The sequence below is a fragment of the Pollachius pollachius genome (assembly GCF_949987615.1).
Source record: "Pollachius pollachius genome assembly, chromosome: 3".
In the NCBI taxonomy this organism is placed as follows: domain Eukaryota; kingdom Metazoa; phylum Chordata; class Actinopteri; order Gadiformes; family Gadidae; genus Pollachius; species Pollachius pollachius.
Genome location: NC_136936.1, coordinates 6569699 through 6592577, shown reverse-complemented (window position 1 = coordinate 6592577; position 22879 = coordinate 6569699). Strand labels below are relative to the sequence as shown.

The following is a 22879-nucleotide window of genomic DNA, read 5'->3' as shown; positions in this document are numbered from 1 at the left end:
ACCTTATTCTCTACCACCCTCTAGTGGTGATTTCAAGAACTAATTACTGACGACATGATGGGTGAATTTCTTCACAGTGGCATTATGGGCATAGCAATTCTAATATCCTATTGTTTACAACATAATGATTGACATGTTTATTTTTAAGTTCATTAAATTATTCTGTACAAAGTATTTAAACCATCAGACGGTATGGGCAATATATTAAGTGCTACACATTGGTAAATAAAGGTTTGTGAGGAAGAATGGAAATGTGGGTGTAAATACAGCCAATGTTCAACTTATCATTACATTGGTTTAAAAAAACCAAATAAAAAAAACTACGATATTGAACATTTGGAATCATATTAACAAATCGTTCAACAGAATCTGGCAGCTGTTACACAACTTTGCCCATGATAAGTAGACTCATAAGAAACACCATAATGAAAAAGATCCACATGAAGCAGCGGTCCAGCACCTTGGCCACTCTCTTCCACTCCCCGGTCCGTTTCTGCGTGGCCCGCTGCTCCCTGTAGCAGTTGGCGATATACTCGATGTTCTGCAGGAGCTGGGGCTCCAGGCAGGCCGCCTCTCTCTCGTGGTTCTCCCTGTCGCTCACTCCCCCTTTCCTGCTCCTCATCCGGGTGCTAGGGGAGCCCCCACAGTCCATGCTCTGGAAAACGCCGTTCTTCCAGCTGGTGTACCGGTTGGTGGGGCTCGTACCCAGCGAGCCTAGCGTGCTCGTCTGATCGGTGTCCTCCTCCCCCTTGGGGCTCTCCGCGTCCCGGTCTCCCTCCGTGCCCAGCGAGGGGTTCTCTCTGCAGGGGCCGGCTTGCCCGTTCTGGGCCCAGTGCGTGGTCCTCGTCGAACGGGGTGGAGCCGGTTCCTGTTTTTCAGGCTGGGGCGTCATGCAGTTCTCCCCTACTTCGTAGACAAAGAACATCCTGGCCATGTACTGCAGGATGACCTTTTTGGCCCACTTGGGTACCGGCTTGGCGTCAGGGCCGCAGTGGTGGATGTTCATGATGAAGATGGTCAGGGCGGTGGAGGTGGTTACCATTGTCATCGTTGCGATGTAATACTTTCCTGTTGAAGACAAATGTGATATCCAGATGTTAAAAATCATAAAACAGCAAAAGGGCCGTTGATTTTAGATGAGGAATCCTAGGCCTGTAATCACGTCTTAGGGATGCTGATGTTGAGCTGGTGGATAACTACACATCTGGGTATTGTTAATGTTCAAAGATTTTGTTTTGAACCCCATGTTGCTCACGTATAACAAAATGATATTTATCTTTAGAAATATTTCCACTGAAATGAGGACTCGAAACTTAAATGAATCAGTTTTAGCATTTTGTATTTTGCTTGGCAACATGACTAGCCGACAACAGCATACCTGGAAGGCTTTGTAAGGTGGCAAGTAAAACATCAGGCCCGCTAAGACAGGCCCACAAAAAGCTCCCGGCGTTCTTAACTGGTACACACTCCGAGGGCAGATCCACAGAGCAACACTCCTTACCAATAGGAGGTACACTCTCTGAGGGCACTTGGCAACACTCCTTACCAATAGGAGGTACACTCTCTGAGGGCACTTGGCACCACTCCTTACCAATAGGAGGTACACTCTCTGAGGGCACTTGGCAACACTCCTTACTAATAGGAGGTACACTCTCTGAGGGCACTTGGCAACACTCCTTACCAATAGGAGGTACACTCTCTGAGGGCACTTGGCAACACTCCTTACCAATAGGAGGTACACTCTCTGAGGGCACTTGGCACCACTCCTTACCAATAGGAGGTACACTCTCTGAGGGCACTTGGCAACACTCCTTACCAATAAGAGGTACACTCTCTGAGGGCACTTGGCACCACTCCTTACCAATAAGAGGTACACTCTCTGAGGGCACTTGGCAACACTCCTTACCAATAAGAGGTACACTCTCTGAGGGCACTTGGCACCACTCCTTACCAATAAGAGGTACACTCTCTGAGGGCACTTGGCACCACTCCTTACCAATAAGAGGTACACTCTCTGAGGGGGGCATGATCTCTGCCACCAGCAACTGGAAGACCGTGAGGGCCAGCATCACAGTGACCCCCAGGGAAACCTTCTCCCCGGAGTCAGCAGGCAGGTAGAAGCCCAGCGGGGCCAGGAAGGAGATCATCACGCACGGTATCAGCAGGTTGAAGACGTAGAAGGAGGCCCGCCGCTTCAGCATGAGGGTGTAGGTCACGTCGGGGTAGGGGTCGGCGCAGCAGCCATATTGGATGATGTTCCTCTTGCCTGGCATGCCCTCCACCTCCCACTCCACGTTCTCCACCAGGTCGGCCAGGTCGGCGCTTTCCATGGCGTTCTGGATGTCCAGCTGGTTGCCGTTGTAGGTCCAGGAGCCGTAGGTGAAGCGGCACTGCTGGGCGTCGAAGGGGAAAAAGGACACGTCCACTCTGCAGGAGGACTTGGTGATGGCCGGCGAGTCCCACATGATCTGACCGTCGTGGCGGATCACCACGTTGGTGTCCATGGAACCCGTGAAGTGTTCGTCGGCGCTGTAATAAAGAGAAAACCCTTCTAGAACAAACCAAAGGATTATTTTTCACATTCTGCCAAAGGACAGAATGTGGTCGAATGGGTCTCTAGATGAATGTCTGCAAAGGCACAGGTTCACCAACTGAGGACCTGAGTCAACCTTCTTTGAAGAGTTGTACTCATGCCCCAGTGTTGCTTCTGCCTTTTATGTGTATCTTACAGTATATTTGCCTGCTTCCCATAATTTACATCAATGTTTGAGCAAATACATCATAAATCTTCTAAATTAACCTCAACCTCAAGCCTAAACTGAAAGCAATGGCTAAGCTAAGTATATCTTAGATATTTTCCATTTCCTCTCAATTTGGCAGCTGAATCATCATTCATTACCTATTTTTTAATAATGAATCTTTTTAACATACGAAACTGGTGTATAAAAGGCAGAAGGTGGTCTGAACATTCCCATGAATAATGGCTTCAAGAAATGTTCAGCTTGTGCCTTTACAATGACAGTAAAGAGGAACCGCACTACGACAGTGCTAGCAAGCGTTTCCCTTGATCTACCCGATACCAGTCCGACCTACTTGTTATATAGGACTATATCAGGCCTCCATACATAACTACTAGGTATACGGATGGTATCGAGTCCATCATAATCGTCTTTACTCCAGCTGAGATGCGCATCGACCCACACCTGACGTATCCATAAGTATGCTGTCAGGATTTGGTTGCGTTCATCCTACAAAGGATGGGACAGCATTAACAGAAGCAGCAGTACTCACACACATTATGTTCTACTACCATTTCAGTTAGCCATGGTGCCAAAGTGACTTAAATGTACATCAAGTATACTACATGTCATGGATGATAGTGATGGCATTGGGGTTTGAACACAGAACCTTTGCGCTGGGCGGCATAAACCCTAGTGGTGAGACTATCGTTCCTCCCCAGTTGACAAAATGACAAGAGAGCCTAGCAAATAGCAGGCGTGAGTCTATATTTTCATTTCAAACGATATGAAAATGCAATGTAAAGAAAGCAACAATACTTGATATTTCAGTACCATGTCAATGATTTGTGACAGAGTTATCTGCAGGGTCACATTAAGTATGGTGTTGGTGTCTTCAACCGGCCTCAGTGCACTGGTGTAGTTGGCGAACAGGTCAGTCAGGAGCTTCTGCGCATACTTCCCATTGGCCGTCCAACATGCTGAGGCAGTGGGGGAGAGGAGAGAGACATGGCTGAAGGCTTCTCTGGTCCTCCCATGTTAATCTTTCCTTAAGTAACCATCCATTATGAAGAGAACCACCTAATCCACTTCGTTCTCACTAAAACTAGCAACTATTTGCATTGATAACAACGATGATGATGTAAGGCTTCTAATAATGACACTAATATGGATTGGACCATGATAAAGGAACAACATGCATTTCCACAGGCAAATGTAAATACAGATTAAATTGTAGCGCTACATTCTGTCTTGTGTTGTTGAGGATTATGATGATTATAGGGATGATGATGATGATGATGGTGAGGATGATGAGGATGTGATGACATCATGGGACTGGGAGTTTTCTCTGTTGTAGCTGAAAGGCTGCGATGGTGGGTCGCGGTGATGGAGAGAGCATGTTTAGAGACAGATGGGCAGGGGATTTCCCCGATCTCCCTCTCTAGGAGATAAAGCACATGTGGCCTGATGAGCTGTTGTAGTATCTCGTCTGCTCTCTATATGTCTGTGAGCGGACATGTGTTGTATGGCTCCTCTCTGACCTGGCCCTAATCCATCCAGTACATACTGTATCAATAATACCACGCCTATAGCAACATACACCCCTGACACATCACCTACTGTAGGATTTACATCAGCTGTACTCATGGTGTGGTTACACATCTCATATCGGGCACTTATAATGAAAAGTTTTGTTTTGTGAAGGCTACTGTGTGTTTTCAGATTTGTTTTGGATTGATACACGGATCTGTGAAATTTGAAACTTTTTTGTAATCTGTTATGTGGTTGATGAAGGAATTATTATTTCTACCTATGGTTAGGGAGGCTGGTATGGAAAAGATTTGCTTTCTGAGCTACAAACATCAAAGCAATGTTGTCAGTGTTCACGGTGGATTCGGTTAAGCCAGATGCCAATCCTCCATTGCTACAGGCTTTTGAAGGGAATAGGAAAAGGCATACATACATGTATACAAAATTACACCTGCAATGCTTCTATCACTACTGATAATAATAATTATCATTACACTTATCACAATCCATCTAATACATAGTGATGATAGTCAACCAAGACACTCTTTCATTTATATACATCATTAAACTCCATCTTATTCTCTAGACAGATTCACATTAGGTCATTTCGAAAAAAAATCGCCAATGAATGAATATCATTGTTTTGTATAACTGCGTTGTTATTATTATTATCATTATTATTATTATCATTATTATTCTATATAGGCGAAAAATACTAAAAACAATTGGAAAGGAGACTTACTTGGTAAAACACTGACAAACAGAAGCAATTTAAGGGAAGTCTGAATTCTCCATAGTTTCATCTTGTTATGTCGACTTTAAAACCATTTGAACAGGTTAATTGAAAAATAAAAGTGTGATTATAGTATTTCAGTCATGCAGTGTGAATGAAGTCCGCTACTCTGCCAGGTCCAGATCCCTCCCCAGTGAGCGCCTGATAAAATAGGGCAGGCAGGGCAGGGAACAGATGCGCTGACGTGAGAGTGAGCACTGAGCACATACAGAACCGTGCAACTCTAATCGTTCATTCAAATAGCCACATAATTCCCACACATGGGGACTTGGATCCGGAGCCACAAAGTAGAAATATAAAGAGACTCAGTGTTTCCTTTATAACGGAAACAGATTCAGCACCAAGGACAACTCCCGGTCTCCCCTGTAAAATTTTATCATGCCGTTGGAGAATCCAGGCAACGTTGTCTGGTGCTGTATTGGTTGTGAAGGAGGAGACATCGTTTTTATTTAAAACACACATTTGAATAGGCTACCCATCAACATGTTGATCTCTAATGTGCTTGGATTGGCTGTATCGTCCTCTTCCGGGTGCCGGCGCAATCGAATAGGCACTCTCCTCTCAGTTTCCGTCCGAGAGATAGGCGGGGGATGCAGGTGTTATTGTCAGGAATTTATTCCATTATTATTATTTAAAAAAAATTGTTTAACGCATGCTGGGTTTAGACACGCCGTTGTTGACAATTCGATGAGTCGGCCCCAGTGAATGAACCGATCGATGCTTGAGCGTTGACCAAATCAGTCAAAACGGGACAGAATCGTTGATATGGCTTAAATGTAGGTATACCGTTGATCCATTCCCATCCAGAATGCTACAAGCCTCCCCTTTCTTGGGCTATGAGCGACCCCCGGCCATCAGAATCTCATTCAGCACCTGTGTTTTGGGCACTGTGTTTCTACCTTTGGTTGGCCTCACTACGTGCGTCTTAATATCCTCTATATTTCATTTCGAAGACTCGACTGGCACTCATTGTCAGGTAATATCATCCCACAATAAACGTCTCTTTGTTTCACTGATCACGCAGGGTAACTGTTAGAATGAGGCCTGCCGTAAAGTGCAATGAACGTCCGTTGATCAGTCATGTTGTGTTCTGCTTTTAGGTTCCTAATTATCTGCCGTCGATAAGCGCAGCGATAAGCCTGGAACCGGAGGGCCATATCTGGCGTTTCTGCATCGGTCTGCACTCAGCACCTCGCTTTCTGGTGACCTTCACCTACTTTCGGTTTTACAAGGGCCATTTCTCCTCCAAATTCCCAGAGAGTTCGCTTGTTTTCCTAAATGTGGCCTTCTCAATTTCGGAGAACTTTGGTCTATTGTTACTTACTTATGTGTCATCCAATGAGAAATACCGTAAGTAAACCCTGTTTATTTTTAAAACATATAATCAATGATACATGTTTATGTGTCTTTTGATTAAGAGACTGTGTCCCAATTGCAGTAAGGTACACAATCGCTTTTACTTTACTGTTGATATATTGTTGATGCATATCAGATATAGCTCTCAAAATGTGTTTGAAATGTGTGCATCTTGCATGTTTTTTTAATTTGTATTGTTCGATTGTAGAAACAAAAACATAAAAAAAAAAAAAAATGTAATAAACAATTTTCTTCCCTCCATCCCCTCTATCACCGGTTGAACCTTCAGTTGTACACAAGGAGGGCTTTGTGCTCTTTATTATAAGTTCCATCATCTACATGATTATCACCTGCCGCTTATGGAATACCATCAAGAAGTTTTCCCTAAACCCAGAGGTAACGCCCTTTATTTGAAACCCTTCGACATTAATTCAAGTATACAATTTAAGTAACTATACATGAAAATATAACTTTTTTAACAGTTTTTTTTTTTTTTTACATTTATTTGTATTTAGAATAGTATTTTTGTATATATTTTAAATTTAGTATAGTAATAGAGCGTATGTTCTTAACTCAATATCATGTAGGCCTATAACCTATTCTAAATGTGGTGTTGTTTATTAATTTATTACAGGATAGCAAGTCTTACCTTTGGAAAGTTCGTCTTTTAATCCTCAATATTTCGTTCTGCGCCTTCGCTGTGTACTTTTACGTGAAACACAACTTGTATTGTGAACCAGGAAGTAAGTACATACTGTACTTTTATTCAAAATGTATCTAAATATAAAAATATTTACAAGTAAATCAGAACAGAGAAATATAATGTTGGTTATGCAAAACTTGATTTAGATGAAGCTAATTAATCTGTGATTCATATTTTCCCTCTCCCTGCTGTTCATAAGGTTACACGTTCTTTGCTCTGTTTGAGTATCTGGTGGTGCTGAGCAACATGGCCTTCCACCTCACAGCTGTATGGGACTTCAAGAACAGGGAGCTCATTCTCATTTCACCCAATGAGGATAAAGTCTTCTGACTGGAGGACCGCATGCTACGAGTCATGCCAGTTCACCGGTCAATATGTACCTTAGATACTCACATCTGTTCAGAAGGAATTAGTGAGATGATGTAGAATCAGCCATTTGTTTATGTATTGGGTCCATTATGTCATCAAACCATCCAGGTCAGCAACAATATTATAATAGAGGAAAGCCCCTTCAATCTTTCACAGGATGACAGAAAGACATCCCACTTGCTATCATATATGAAATGTCCCTTGTGGATATTCTGTCTGCTCTTGATAACATGATGTGACCTTTTATATAATATTAAAAAAATGAGGTTCACCAAAATAAAGTGATGTTCTATATATATATATATAATATGTCATATTTTAAACAATCCGATTTGAAACCACTCTTAGCTTTATAACTACTGGTAAATTATGGTAAATACAACAGGAACTTTTCAAATCATGTGGGCTTTCTGACTCTTTTCTGTGTAAGATTATGGATTAGCTCATCCTTGGATTAAAAAACAATGTTTTGGTTTTGGACTTTTGTGTCAGTCAAATACATCCTCTGCAAAATGATTGAACCAGTTCTCTATTTTCCCCCAAAAAATTAATGAAAAATTATATATATAGCCTATGTATATCAAATGAAAAGAAACTATATATTGTTTCAGTGTATTATTTTCTCTCAATTGAGAAATTCGTGAAGGTTTATACTGTTGTGCATTTAAGTCCACTTAACCACTTCATTTTCAAATGAAGACTGTCCTGAGCCCAAATGGCAGCAAACTAAACGATTGTATGATTTATTTAAGCTTCAAAAAAGGAAGAAAAAAACAACTTAATTTCCTCCCCAAGCAAGAAGATATCATTTGTATGTATTTATTTACTTTACTAGTCATATGTATCGGTTGACATAGCTTAATGATGACAATGCCTACCTGAGCAGTTAATTCTGTGTAGGAATATAGTTGAAGGACTGACAATATATCATATCTAAGTCAAAACATGGGCCTGGGAGAAAGTTTAAATAGATTGGGGTTAGGGTTGGGGCGGTTGAGGTCAAAGAGGGTTTAAATAAAACATGAAGCTCTCTACTCCTAATCTACCAGACTTACTATTGCCATTGCAATTAATAATACAAAACTGTTTGCTACGACATGGTCGCGTAAGGTCGTTTTGACATCGTTTTTTTCTGAAGATCATGATTTAATGTGGAATAACAAGGTTACAGGCCTGTATTCACCATTATTATTACTTAGACCGACTACCGAGGGAATCCCGCAGGTGGCGTAGTTGTAAAGAATGAGGTGAATGCCGAGATTATACAATGTAGCTCCACCCCCATCCTGCGGGTGGAGCGCTCCCACCACAAGTCTAGAGAAGCGAAGAAGAAGACCCAGCATTCTCCAATTGTCGCCTTTTATTAAATAAGAGGGATCACAGTCTACCCTCGCCTTGACTGACTGACTTCAGAGTTTAGATATTAACCTAAAGTGGGATTTGTGAGACTTCTGAACTAATAACAGACCACCTGGTATCAAAATAGCTTGTCATGATTAAAACACAATGTGACTGAACAAGTCAGACACAAAAGGTTGATTCCCCGGTGTTTTTCAATTTTAAACACGCTCTCAGAGACAGGAGGGCGGGTGTAACCGTTGCGCTCCCTGTCTTTAATACGATCGCTCGGCATTCTGCGGATTTCTCGGCCGCCCGGTAGCCGCTCGGTGGTGGAGGGGGAGAGGAGGAGGAGGAGGTGGAGAGCAGCAGTAGGAGGTGGAGTCCGCTACGCTGTCACTCCAGACCACAGTACATCATCATCCGCAGCAATGTTAACACGGAGCTGAGCTCACGGATCACTTGGCGCGGGTGTATGACAGGTAATTTAATTTACATCGTTGCGGAGCAAAACATTTGGATGACGGAACAGTGCTAGGGACGCCGGCCATCCCGGGGGGAGGACAGCAGCCCGGAGAGGCAACGGTAGCCCCCAACTTACCTCCCTTTGCGTTACTCAGGTTAGCGAACGGTGTCGCTGGCTAGCATCTGATAGAGGAAATGTGGCCAGCCACAAGCTAACCCGTTTAAACAGGGAAACATTGCCCGAAGAGGAAGCGGTGCTCCGTGGGTGTCATCGTATCGCGTCTTTAATATACTATGGGAAGAAAACGATATCGTTGGCTGTCGGTGTGTGTGTGTGTGTGTGTGTGTAACGTTGGCTAACCGGGGGTTAGCATGGTAGACGTCGGCGTCTGGCAGGTCATGGCAGTGTTGTTTAGGCAGCTGTCACTTTTCTGTGTGTGTGTGTGTGTGTGTGTGTGTGTGTGTGTGTGTCTGTCTGTGTGGTATGCTTTCATGTAATGTCATACCGTGTCACTATTTACTGTCACACGGGGTCGATTTTTAAATGCAGAAGGAATACAAGAGTGTTGGTTTGTTTGGTCTTTATATAACCCTTAATTATATTCTGCAACTGGGTAACGTTGTTGCGGAACTGCAAGGTTGAGGGAGCAGGAAGGACACATCGACATGATGTGATCTGCGGGAGTTTATGTCTGGCAGTCAGACTTGGTATCTTTGCATTGTCAGACAATCAGTGACTGCCATTCAATGACTTGTTCTTCTTTTTCCAGCAAACATCAGTTATGGAGTTCAGCAAACTGGTGACCATATGGATTATATGCTTGTGTGTCTTCGGGGACTGTTTGCCCGAAAAGAGCAGTGGATCTTCATCGGACCATCACCATGCTGACAATGGAGGCGGTAAGCACCCATAATGACTCAACTATTGAGTACTTTGTGTCCTGTAGTATTCGTTTCTCGGGGGCAACCACACAGACTATAGAGATTGCATTACTTCTATTACATTGTTGAGGCTCTAAATGTAGCCACACTGAGAATAGTCATGCAGACATTCTCTGCTAAGCCCTGTCCTTTAAGAGATGGTGGCACAGATTCAAGAGAGCGCAGCTAGCTAGGTTAGTTCAATGGTTTGGATTGTAATGAACAGTCAGTTGGAGTTGTTACAATTAGCGTTGTTCCAACTGTTCAGTTGGAGCAGTTGCCATGCTTTGTATTCAGGAAGTGGATTTGTGCTAGGGTGACTTTGCAATGGGCTACAAAGTTGTTATTTTTTTCATCGCCAAGCACTGTGCCTATTCCGGGATGCTATTGTGCATAATAAAATACTAAAGTTTTGACCGTCCCTCAAAGTGAATTCCAAATGTTTTGCTGCAAACCTTCCCTTTATTTGAGGGAATTTGAGTAGGGTGGGGACAACTTCCATGATCATGGCTGGTTCTCCTAGGCCGGCCAAAACATGTATTGTCCTCCAACTATGTGGAGGTAGACAGAAAACCTTTGGAAAGTAAATGGCAGGCAAATGTTGACATTGTTGCTTGTCAGGTACATGCGTAACAGATTGGGGCATTTGATACCGTATATTCGTTATACTAAACCAAATGTACTGTTCGTGGGTTTGAATAAGAACTATCCAGCTATCCACCAAGGTACCGTAGCACAATTAATAAACGTTTTTTGAATGGTGTTTTTTGAATGGGGGAATGCAGAAGTAGTGAAAGGCGGCACTGTATTTGACACACTGCATCCGACCCCTGGCACGAGTCAAAGAATAGGCCAATATTTCAATAGATGCAAATAACTAACAGAATAGCAGTGTCAATGGAGATCTCGTGCCTAAGTTGATAGAGTGGACAGCCAGTAAGGTTGAGTTCACCATTATCCTTTAATCCTTCTATCTCATTAAAATTGAAATGTGAAGGCATGCATCTAAACATGTATTAAGTAATTCATAAAAACTCAAAATTTATTTGAACAGATTTTCAGATTTTTGTCCTTTTGCTGCATCGGTTAAACAGAAGGCACATATCTCTCCTCCCATTAAGAAGATAAAGCCGGTATTGAAGAGCTTTGTAGTAGTGGCCTCACTTCTTGCTGCAGTGCAGCGGAGCCTTTTAACTTCTTAGAGAATCCTTTGCACTGGGTCGGGAGTCATTTGTTATTAACATGGTCCGCAGACATGACCATTGCGTAACATTATATTATCTTGGCTGCGCGATATCTAAGGCTGTGAAGTTTGTTTTTTACAAATATATAGATTTATTTTTATTTTACTCTTCTTTTTTTTTTTTGGGGGGGGGGGTTAACCAGAGAATCTCAATGGTTTGATTTAGAGAAGGAAGGACTCTGTACTGTGCACTGTGACTTTGCCAAAATTCCAGCAGCAAAGTCATCAAACCATCACATCATGAAAACCAGCTCACTCATTACACAGCCCCTTTGACAGACTCGTGGCAGGATGTACATCTCCGCCTGCAACAGTTTGGAGGAACCTGAAACATGTACTTTAATTTCCTTAGGTCCTGAAAGGCAGGAACCTATTTTCCCACATCACTAGCCTGAGGAGAAATTGGAGAACACACTGATGTCTGACTGGCCCTGCTGGTGGGTTTCATAATCTGGATAATGCCAGCCCTGGGATGGGCCTCTGATAGGGGAAGAGAAAGCAAGAGCTGACTTCCTGAAACTTGGCTAGTCCCTTCTTTATTGTCGCAGCAGTTGACATTATGAGCTAGAGGTGAACAGGAATTTCCGAGCAAGCAGAAACTTTGGGTCTCCATAACATGTACGGGAACACTGTGCTGCAGTGGCCAGACAAGATTTAAAATGACTTGAAATGATCCTACTTACTTGGGTCACATTTTAATCTTTATTCGACAATCTTTTCATCTCCATAACAACAACATGCGTTCTGTGAAGGAATGCTTTATCCAAACAAACAGACTAGATAATTGTGCCCACCACCAAATCAATCTTCCTGTTCCCCTACGTCCTCTTTTTTCAAAAAGAAAGCATCAGTTCAGAATTGGCGACAGCCAGGAAAACCCAATTATATACTTTGTTTACATTTTTTAAAAGTGGGAAAGGTTTGCCATTTAGAACCTCACATATTTCAGACATTGTAAAGCAGCAGTTGAATGCAAGTGAGTAATCTGATGACAAAGGTGTGGTTCTTAAAGCCTAAATGTCTCGCATCTTTCTTACGGCCTCTTATCAAAGATTGATGTTTTTACATGTTGGACCCAAGTCTTGCTATTCTATACACCTGACTATGCGTGTTTTAATGTGATATGAGTCTATCGTGTTCAATCTTTAATGCTGCTTGGAAGAACATAGAATGTCAAAATATCAAATGGTGTGAAACAACACCATGATTCAAGTACTTTCCTGGTTAGAATACACACACCAGGTCTAATGTGTACTTTCCTCTTCTGAAAACATGGATCTGAATGGAACCTGATCTTGCTTCAGCGGCAACGAGTCTTAAGCTGATTGATTTGTGCACTTTATTTCAGCTGTTGTGTCCAATTAGTGTCTGTCAAGTAATCGCCTTCACCCAGGGAGGTTCCATTGTGAAATAGCCTCTTCCATCTCAAGCCTAATATTCACAAAAATAGAGCATTTTCGTGTGGGGAGAGTCTTGTTTGAGTCTTAACTTTAACAAGGTTAAACATTTTTATTGCTCTAGAATTGGTAGAGAATAGTAACAGACCAATCTTTAAATGGCGGGACATTACCAAATCTTTAAGGACCCATCTGTCGTCAGGTGTGTGTGTGTGTGTGTGTGTGTGTTCCGATATAAAAATTATTCTGAATTTGTATCTTCCAACAGAACTGTGCCGCATCGATTCGCTCATTTGCCAGGAAGAGAACGCCGCCCTGAGCTTTGAAGCCATCCGGAGCATCCACAAGCAGATGGACGATGACGCAAACGGGAACGTGGATGTGCTGGAGACGGACGGGGTGAGTGGCTAGCAAGGCTCTTCATCATGTGTTCGGGTTGGAGCAACAGCGTTTACAGACCATAATAAAAATGTAGAAACTCATTGATATGACTGTAATCGTTGTTCACCTGAGGCCATCACTAAGCACGATGAACAAGGCTTGTAATGTATAGCCCTGTGAATGTCCCACAGGAAGTGGACCATTATCCTAGACTTGCTTCAGCGCTGTCCTGATTGAGTTATTCCTTTGGTAGTCAACAATTAACTTCCTCTGCGTTGTTTAGTGCTCTATGTCGACTGATCTAGGCCAGTGTTTAACCAACCTCATGGTGTTTCTATCCTACAAGTCCCTTCATTCTCCTATGAAACAATTCCAGTATGTACACTATTTTCAACGGCATCTAATACATCATACAGCATAGTGTGAACCAAATTTCACAAACTCTAAAACTAAGTAAACCTGATTTTACTTCACAAACTTTATCTTTACCAAAATCATTCAGTCATCAATCAGTCATTACTTTTACAGCATGTGCTAAACATCGCTTTGTGCGGACATGTAAACCTTTGCAGGCGGTCTTTCAATTGGAGCTCAGCTCTGCTGTGTCACTCCCAGTAGCCGCTGAGAGACCTTGTGCCTGTTTGGGTTCCTTCTAGACCATTTGGAAGACAGGGGAAGAAGGCCCTTTTGCTCTCCAATCTCAACCCTCTGTGCGCATTCAATGACCCACTTGACTTCTAGATAACCCTCAAGTGCAATGTTACCCACACACATGTTGCTGTGTGGCGGTGATCACTGATATGGAAGGCCCACAATGCCAAGGAGCTCTTAAAGACAATGCTCTCTGCCTGTTGAATAATGTAGGTTGGGATTTGCTTCTAGTTTCCTGTTGCCTTTGGAGTAGCCAGGTTAAATTATGTGTCAGGGGTTCTAACGACTCTGAGAGGCTAATGGGTGTCTCTCGTCTATCTAACCATTAACTTGAGAAGAACATTAGGCTTACATTATCCAATAAGGAAAAAGCTATTTATTAACGTTAATAATCACGCCAAATGTACCCATCAAATGTGTATATTTGAAGTGATTGTTACAGGGGTTATAAAAAATAAGCCCTGGACAGGGGATATAAAAAATATTTTCAAATCATTCCGCTATCAGTTCGTCCACTCCTCTATCCTAAAATGAATAACTCCCGTACTACTTGAGTTTACGTGAGTCATCCTAGTCAATCAATCTGAGACCGGGGCATGACCTTTCTTATCAGCAGCCTTATGTCACTTCACCACGGCTGTGACGCAATTCAGACCGAGGCATTACTAGACACGCCCGGATGTCATCATTATACATGGGTAAGCAACAGTCCTAGACGGTTAAGTTATTTATACTGTTTTATGACCCTTGTTTTCTGACAGGCATGTCCACACCGACCACTTAGGCTTCTATTTGTGCAGGATCCACAAGAGGCTCAAACATTATTGTCCCATATAATGTTTAGGGTTAGGGCTGTATCAACAACCAAAAAACAGCCACATTCTATTCAAATCCCTGTTCACAAATCAGAGTGTGTGTGAGACGTATGTCTACGTTTACAATCATTTCAGTCATCTTTATTCATCCCTTTTTGGCTGATCGCCTCAAACCAGCTGTCTCCAGGACATGGATGGGAGACAGTGTTGTCATGGCAACACTGCCATGCTATTCAAGGGATGCGGATAGCCTCGGGCTTGGGAACGAAAGGGATGGCGTCACGTTCGGCGCCAAAGCGTGATCAAAAACTCAACTTATAACAGTCCTAGTTATTGTTTAATGGGAAAGAAGGGTCGCATGGACTGTACGTCATCCAGCTCAGGTTGCGTAGCCGTGCGTGTGCGAGTGTCGGCTCATTAGCATCCGTACCGTGGCCTGAGCACACCTCTCCCACGTGTGCTCAGGCCACGGAATTGAACGGTACTTGAGTACGGTTGGCGTGCTCACACCAGCCAAACGACCTCGACTTGAGCACGGTACAGGTGTGACACGGACTTGGGCGCACTCAGTCCTCCGTCTCCTGTCCACCCCCCCCCCCCCCTCACAGTTCCTGCGGGAGGACCTCAACTACCATGACCCGAAGGCCAAGCACAACACCTTCCACGGGGACGACCAGTTCATCAGCGTGGAGGACCTGTGGAAGACGTGGAAGGGCTCAGAAGGTACCATCCCACCGAGACACTGGTGCCGTCATCGGCTCACTGTCTCCCTGCTCTCTGCAGGGCTGCCTCTCACTTTGATGTGCCCACGCCCAGCCCATGCGTTTGATGTTTTAAAGCCGTCATTGTTTTTCTATTGTGCTTTTAAACACCTCTCGGATGCTAACCATCTTAATGCCGCGGGCTACGGAGAACACCCACCCTGAAGTTCTGCAGTGTTTCTCGAAAGGCTGATGTTGTCCATGTTTTGGAGCCCGCTTTTATATAATCATCCCACTCGCACAGCAGCAAAGTGGTTTATCAGCTAGCAACAGCTAAAAAACATGCCGGTGCTAGGCAGGAAACCTATCTGTGTGCGTCTTATCACCAGCGCTCTCTCAGCTCGGGCAGGGCTTCATTGAACCTGTCAACACAATGCACACACTCCTAGACAACACGACACATCGCATACCCCTCCTGTTTCGCTTGCTGCTTATCAAAACTGCTCTGTCAGAGTGGAGTCTGAGTATACTCTGCTGTGTTTCCCCCCCAACCCTAATGCCATCACTGATTTTCCCTCCAGTTCCCCGGCTAGACCCCCCCCCGTAGTTGTGAAGGCCGTGTTGCTCTGCATTGCAGCAGCTTGTCAGGACTCTGAGGGATTTCCTGATCAAGGCTACGGGCTGGCCGGCTCGTTCAGCTTGCAGTGTATAAAACCAGGAGAGCAAACACGGTTGTTGTTCCACCACTGCCTGCGTGCTGCTGACTGCTCCGCATAGTGAATCATATTTATGGCATTCAGTGGTAATCTGTTATGTTAGGCTGATACCACAGCTTATGTAGCTGGTGCCCTTATTTGAATGAGCTTTTAAACTCTGCTGTGCTTTAAAACTGTTGAGTCGGTTCACAGGTTGGTTTATGTGTGATGATGTGTGCTGAAGCGCAGTACGGTTTCCATACCATTGTGTTGAACTGTACCCAACCCCCTTTTTCTAAAGCCATTATGTATGTTGATGTCTTGCAGTGTACAACTGGACTTTGGATGAAGTGGTGGAATGGTTGATCACATGTGTGGAACTGCCGCAGTATGTGGAAGTATTTCGCAAGATGCAATTTAATGGCAGCGTCATGCCAAGGTAAGTCTCGTAATACAGGTGTTGTTTGTATATATGACATTGTTCAATTTGTTTAGAAATCTGCAAACTCCACTGCTTTTCAATTCAATGTGCTACCGATGGAATAGTCTAGGTTAATATTGCCCGTCCGTGCAGGTCGAAGCCCAGCATTCCATTCAGAAGGAAATGCATATTAATAAAAAACAACTGACTCATTGCTGCAATTATTTATTTAGCAAATCTGCTGATGAGTTTTAGCAGTAGAATAGCTTCACATTTTATAATAACAAATACTTTAAAATGCTTTTGCTACAAATATATGTAAGGTTATAGAAGAATAAATACGTCTTGTTTTTTTGACCCATACTAGCTTGGTACTGCATACATTTTTATCAAGAGTATGAGTTGTAAGGCGTTTACAACCACATGAACTGGATGGTATCTAGCACGGGAAGTGCTGAGGTCACTGGTTCCATTTGGCTGAATAGAAGCCTAGAGGGGTGCGCCGTGGTGCGGTGGGCAGGGCTGTTAACCCGGGGCATCACAGGCCTGGCTTCATTCTATAAGCCCCTTTCCACTGCCTCAGAAAGCCCCAGGAACATGAGATATGACATTGGTCATTCAGGTCATGGTGTGAGTCTACTGGGCTGCAGATGTCACGTGGAACAATAATGAATACAACTTGTACTTTGAATATAAGCTAGAGGAAATTAGACCTAAAAATATGACAACAAGCCAAAAATAACTTTGGTACTTAAATATAATTGTGAAACGTGTGGTCAAGTGCGTCGATTGAGATGAGAAAATCCTCATGGTAAAAAAGGGGCCTGCGTTTTTCAAGTGTCAAAGCGTTTAAAATGTCACCTTCTTTTATTGCTTTCCCAGATTAGCGGTGAAGAATGCCACTCTGACCCTGGCTGTTCTGAAGATGCTGGACCGCAGCCATGTGCAGAAGCTGCAGCTCAAATCCCTCGATACCGTCCTCTTTGGAGCCCCCCTCAGTGAGTTTACACATGACACACACACACACCACACACCCCCCCCCCAATCCTGGCCCTCTCAGGGCGGAACACGTATAAATATTTCAGTAACAGTCCAAACTACTTGCTAGATACTTGCCTGCATCCTATGGGTATAGGAATGGATGATTTAGACGATGGTCTCTTGCTGTTACTCAAATGCCTGGCGAGGGCAGGGTGGAATACGGTTAACTCTGAGCAACTTGTGACAGGTTTCGAAGGTCTTTGGCTGATGGATGGCTTACTGTTAAATGAAAGACCAAGACCAAATATGACCCTCGCTTTTGTACTGCCCTGCACAAAGGAGTTCTTTGTTGAACAGTTGCGAAACTGGTGCAAACCACATTAGTTGTAGAGACGGGGGAGAGCGAAAGTTGACGTTGTCGACTTAATGTACGCTAATTCTTAAGAAATTTCAAATACATAATTTGTAGCACGGCGCTAGTTATGTTAGAATACATAAAATCTATATAGATTCCGATTTATTTAGATACTGTCCTCCCTGAGGACATTTGACGTTTGTGGTGCACTCAATCATGCCATGACACTCAACAAGATATGTATCAAACGATAAGAGACTAAGGAACGACAAACCTGAACCACCTGAACGACTGCGGTTATGGCCGTGAGCTAAAACCTCTTTGCAAAGTGTGTGTGTGTGTGTGTGTGTGTGTGTGTGTGTGTGTGTGTGTGTGTGTGTGTGTGTGTGTGTGTGTGTGTGTGTGTGTGTGTGTGTGTGTGTGTGTGCATCCTTCTACTAATTTAATGTGTACTGTAAACAGTATTGTAACATTCTATGTGTTAATATGCAAACAAACCATTTCCTGTGTCATCGTGTGTAAATATCCTATATTTGCAGCAAGCATTTTGAAGTCAGTTTTAACTGTCTGACTGACTGTCTGGAAAATGGCCATCCAAAAAGAAAACACAAACCTAACTAAATAGTTTCCTCCAATTTGTTTGAAATTGGTTTCAAAACAGCCTTTGTGCCAGTGAAACCAAGACCTGTGTGCTATTCTCATGCAGTACAAAACCTAGTCCACCATCCTTCTGATCGTGCTCCAATGTGTATGAGCATATGGGGAAAAGGTCACCCACACTGGAATCTATTCAATGGATGGTTCGTTTTGAAGTCAAACCCAATAGGAATTGGTCAGTTCATTGTTATTTCTCAAATTACACTTTAAAAAATTTCTATCTGAATAAAAATACAGCTTGCTTCTCCAAAGCCCAAGGGAACTAATGAATTGAAAGCAAAGGCAGCAGACTCTGAAAAGCCATGTACAGTGGTGGCTCTCAGTAGAGATGTTTACTGGGATAATGGTTGAGATAAAAAAACATTCTGCTGTGGGAAATTGTTGAAATACGACCTGCACTGCATCAAAAAACAAATGCTATGTGGTTAAAAAAAAAAACAAGTTCTGCACTTTCACCTGTAGCCCAGGCGCTAGCTCAAAAGGCTTGCGCTCTAAACTCCAGGAAGTGGAGTGGCGGGTTGATTTCTATTCTGGACACACCTCTCTGCGCCTTGTCTCATCAATGCCGCGGTAGAATGTGAACAGTCAGGTTTCTCCCCTCCTGAGCGCAACGCTCCACTGCTCCTCTCCCTGGCAGCCTCACATGTGACGGGGCATGTTTGTGCAAAACTCATGTAGTGATTCAGAAATAATGGGTGGGACTGTTTTTTCCCGAATAACGAGGCAAGATAGGGTATTGGGCACTAAGGTAGCAGGATCCATTTTTTTTATCATCCATGTCAACAAGGGTGTAAGTATGAATCACGCGTTATTAGCTCTAGAGGTTCAGAAGATTGTGTCTCATCAACGGGAGTGTGTTTAGTGTCCTGGAAATGGCATGGGTCCTTTGTTTAAGAGTGCTTGCCAGAACAGCCATTTAAAAGGCAAGTCTGGCTTTGACAGCCCTTCACATGCAGAGAGCTGCCCTTCAGCTGTCTAATGGGCTGACTGGGCATAGCAACAGCATGTTAAGACACTTCTCACAATGGATGTATGCTAATGTCCACCAGAAGTGGACACTTGTGTAATGGTTAATAGCAATGCCAAGCTGGGTCCCTTTTGATTTGGTTTTCTTTAACAACTAATTGAGCCGTTCACCACACACAGAGGAACACAAACACATTGTTTTGTTATGTAATGGTTAATTAGACGTCAGTTTAGGCTGTCTACAGGGCATTCCCAAGAGGCAGCCTTGCAGTGTTTATGAGGTAACAAAGTATGTGCATCGCAACTGGAATAAAACGGTAGAGGGCCGGCTAGCATGTAGCTTTCAAAACGCACTTACTAAAGATGCACTAGGCCTTTTTCCATGAAAGGGAAAAATTGAGGTGTTTCTCCTCTAGATTGTGTTGGAATGTTTAGAGAAAATCTCTTTGAAGTTATCCTACTGCCATGAATCTGCAGTTATCTCCCCACTGTGCTCCTTGACAAGATTCAAAGGAGAAAGCTGAATCCAAACCCACCATCCTCAGAGCATGGCTCAGTCCAGCCCATGGCTCACTCCTGCAGTTTCTTTCTGCTTTCACCAATTTGTACTGTGATTTGCTGTTTGTTGCTGATGTAAATACTATCGAAATGAATACTGATGTAAACAACGGCCCCTGGACCACCGAGCTACTGACATTCCAGTACACTTGCAGAGACATAATGTTTAGTTTTAAAGGTTGGCCTTCAAAAGAACCACCTATGATTGGTCAGTCCTTGTGTTACTCTTCCTTTAGAGAGCCCTTTCATATACTTTAATATACTGGAGAGAAGTATGAAGTCAAGGTCGGTGCCAAGATGTCTACTTTGACAGCCACAAATGAAGATGTTTGGCTGCACTCTTGTGCTAAAAGCTTAAATTGAGATGGATCATAACATTTACTCTTTCCGAGTAAATGGTGAATGGTCTCTCCGGACCATTCGAAGCATCAAGGTTTCGTCTGTACTATTGCTACGGGCCACCTATTCCTCACCCCAACCCTTTTAAATGCCCACCGGAAACATCAGAGTACCCTGTTGTGAGGCCTGCATGCGTAACGCATCCGCACTGTGATGGAGATGCAATTATTTCGACACAGCAACATCCGTTTTGTGTAATATAATCTAATAATATAAGTAATATAGTGTAATCAGTTTTCGGTGAATGCAGTGTGTTTTTTGAACGAGCTGTACGTGAGGCTGCGGTGGAGACTGGTTACAAACCGGTTTGGCTGCTGCCTGGCTGGCTGGGAGCATGAGGAATTGAGCAACCGTGGGTCCCCTCCTGGTGACATTATGACAGGGGACGCTGGCCCCTCATTCCACAGCTGCTCAGAGGACACACGGGACGGAAAAGTCTGGCTTGTGTTCTCCACCTACCCTCCCCGTGTCCCGCTCACTTCCTGTCCGCTGGTCATTAACGGGCTGTTGATCATGAGCAGCCACCGGCCCCTAAAATAGACGCACCGCTGAGCTGGAATCTGGTGGAGCCCCAAATTCCTCCGTGACCTTCTTGGTTTGCGTAGCTTCTGTGACCTAAGTTATGTTTACACTCCGCTGGCTAATTTACGTCCGCGTTTCCAGCGATCATGCCACAATCGTTTTTTAAAATTAGAATCCATAAGCAAGAAGGTGCGTTCTACGGTGTCATACTAAACTAATACACCCTTTACCCCCCCCCCCCCCCCCCCATCCCAGTGAACAGACACAACCACCTGAAGGACTTCATGCTGGTGGTTTCCATAGTGATCGGCATGGGCGGCTGCTGGTTCGCCTTCATCCAGAACCGCTACTCCAAGGACCACATGAAGAAGATGATGACGGACCTGGAGGGGCTGCAGAGGGCTGAGCAGAGCCTCCACGACCTGCAGCAGAAGTAAGGAGAAGCAGAAGTTGTCGCTGGGTCAGGCTGACGGGGCTGCACCGTTCCTCGTAGGTGCAAACAAAGGATTCAGCGTGGCGCTGGGGACCACTGAGGCCGACCACAGAACACCTTCACTTCCTCCCTGTTGACTTGAACCCTGTGTGACCTCTACATGCTGCCTGCATCTCATGGAGTGGTCCATCATTTACAGCTTTGGTATAATCCTGCTAGCTGCATTATCGCAATTATTTATGCCATGCAGGCTAAAGTTATGTAATGCTAGACTAATGGCAGGCAAGCTTATGTCATTTCTTCATGAAAACGAACCAGGTTTTCTTGATCCTATTGAGGTGGCGTTTCCATGCACGCAACATGTGGTGATTATTAAATGTTGTCTTGTCTAGCAGCCCAATTGAACCAGCAGATCACATCTGACAACAGTGTATTGAGAAACTTGCATACTGATCGATAAATGAGAAAGTGGATTGTTTTATGTGGAGGCAGTTATTATTATAATTCTTCTCTAGAGCAATTTAACCAATCCACTTTAAAGAAACCTTGGAACCTGAAAACAAGGCTTGGATCGCTGCAGTGTGTGCCGGGCACTCGGCCCAGCGAGACAAACTTTTGCAGCACGTCCCCGAACCCTGACTCACCTCATTTTAATGAACAGCCCAAACAAACCAGCCTAACGAAGCTATGCCCCAGCGATTTGTCAACACGACAATTTATCTTTGTTTGTAGTTTATCTGCACCATCCAGGATTCTGTTCCTGGGGGGACACGTATACTGAACCAGATGAATGAATTCACTGTCCTAGAAAGGCAATATTACTCTACTCAATGTAATGTTAATGTATGATCTCCATTGACTTCATCTGGGAGTTTATTTTTGTATTGGGCCCTTGACCAACGTCAATGCAAATCATCGGTCCTGCACTAGGTACGAACGGGGAACTTCACTGTTTGGAAGAGAAACACAAAAGTATGTTTTCTAGGCCTCCGAATGACACCAATGCCCACACAAACAAACCTTTTATTTCAGCCACTTTCTTCTCCAACACACATTGAAACAGCAGGAGTTGTTGTTTTAAAAGCATAGTTCAATATGACAAAACAACACAGTGTTGCAAGAGTGTCACGTCGGGCACTACTGCTGGTTAATGCGGTTTTGACGGCCAGACATTCATTTTGTGCAATAGTGTACAGTGATTATTATCTGTATCGTCGGCCAAAGTGTGGAGTCACACACACACACACATACTGTACTCACACAAACACACACAAACACACACACACACATGCTGTCATATATCAAAACTCGGGTGTATTCTGTTGCCACAATAGCTTTTTAATTCACTGCGATGATTTATGTTGTTTTTTATTCATCCTATTGGATCCTTTTGCTTCAGTCCAGTGCTTCAGGCACGGGGTCATATTGAGTTTCAACCAGATTTTGTGGTGTTCATTTTAGTTTTATTAACAACAACAGACGCAAGGTTGC

At 43.7% G+C, this 22879-nt stretch overlaps 3 protein-coding genes across 5 annotated transcripts in view; 2 read left to right on the top strand and 1 right to left on the bottom strand.

Moving 5' to 3' along the window:
• Window positions 1-379: 379 nt before the first annotated feature.
• On the bottom strand, window positions 380-5071 carry chrna10a (cholinergic receptor, nicotinic, alpha 10a; the record flags this gene model as incomplete). Its single annotated transcript, XM_079731558.1, has 5 exons — window positions 380-1068; window positions 1997-2529; window positions 3094-3248; window positions 3573-3718; window positions 5011-5071. The coding sequence occupies 5 exons, from the start codon at window positions 5069-5071 to the stop codon at window positions 380-382; spliced, it is 1584 nt and encodes a 527-aa protein (XP_079587684.1).
• Window positions 5072-5869: 798 nt separating this feature from the next.
• LOC307073654 (post-GPI attachment to proteins factor 2-like) lies at window positions 5870-7450 on the top strand (the record flags this gene model as incomplete). Its single annotated transcript, XM_079733558.1, has 5 exons — window positions 5870-6037; window positions 6162-6411; window positions 6707-6813; window positions 7052-7160; window positions 7320-7450. The coding sequence occupies 5 exons, from the start codon at window positions 5870-5872 to the stop codon at window positions 7448-7450; spliced, it is 765 nt and encodes a 254-aa protein (XP_079589684.1).
• A 1734-nt stretch (window positions 7451-9184) lies between these two features.
• Window positions 9185-22879, top strand: part of stim1a (stromal interaction molecule 1a) — a 28140-nt gene continuing 14445 nt past the window's right edge. The window contains exons 1-7 of one of the 3 annotated variants that reach the window (XM_079732762.1): window positions 9185-9309; window positions 10063-10192; window positions 13122-13252; window positions 15309-15423; window positions 16424-16535; window positions 17400-17515; window positions 21211-21388. In XM_079732762.1, the coding sequence (XP_079588888.1) occupies window positions 10075-10192; window positions 13122-13252; window positions 15309-15423; window positions 16424-16535; window positions 17400-17515; window positions 21211-21388 (770 nt within the window). In that variant the 5' untranslated portion in view covers window positions 9185-9309; window positions 10063-10074. The other 2 variants (XM_079732764.1, XM_079732763.1) reach the window with 2 other exon arrangements.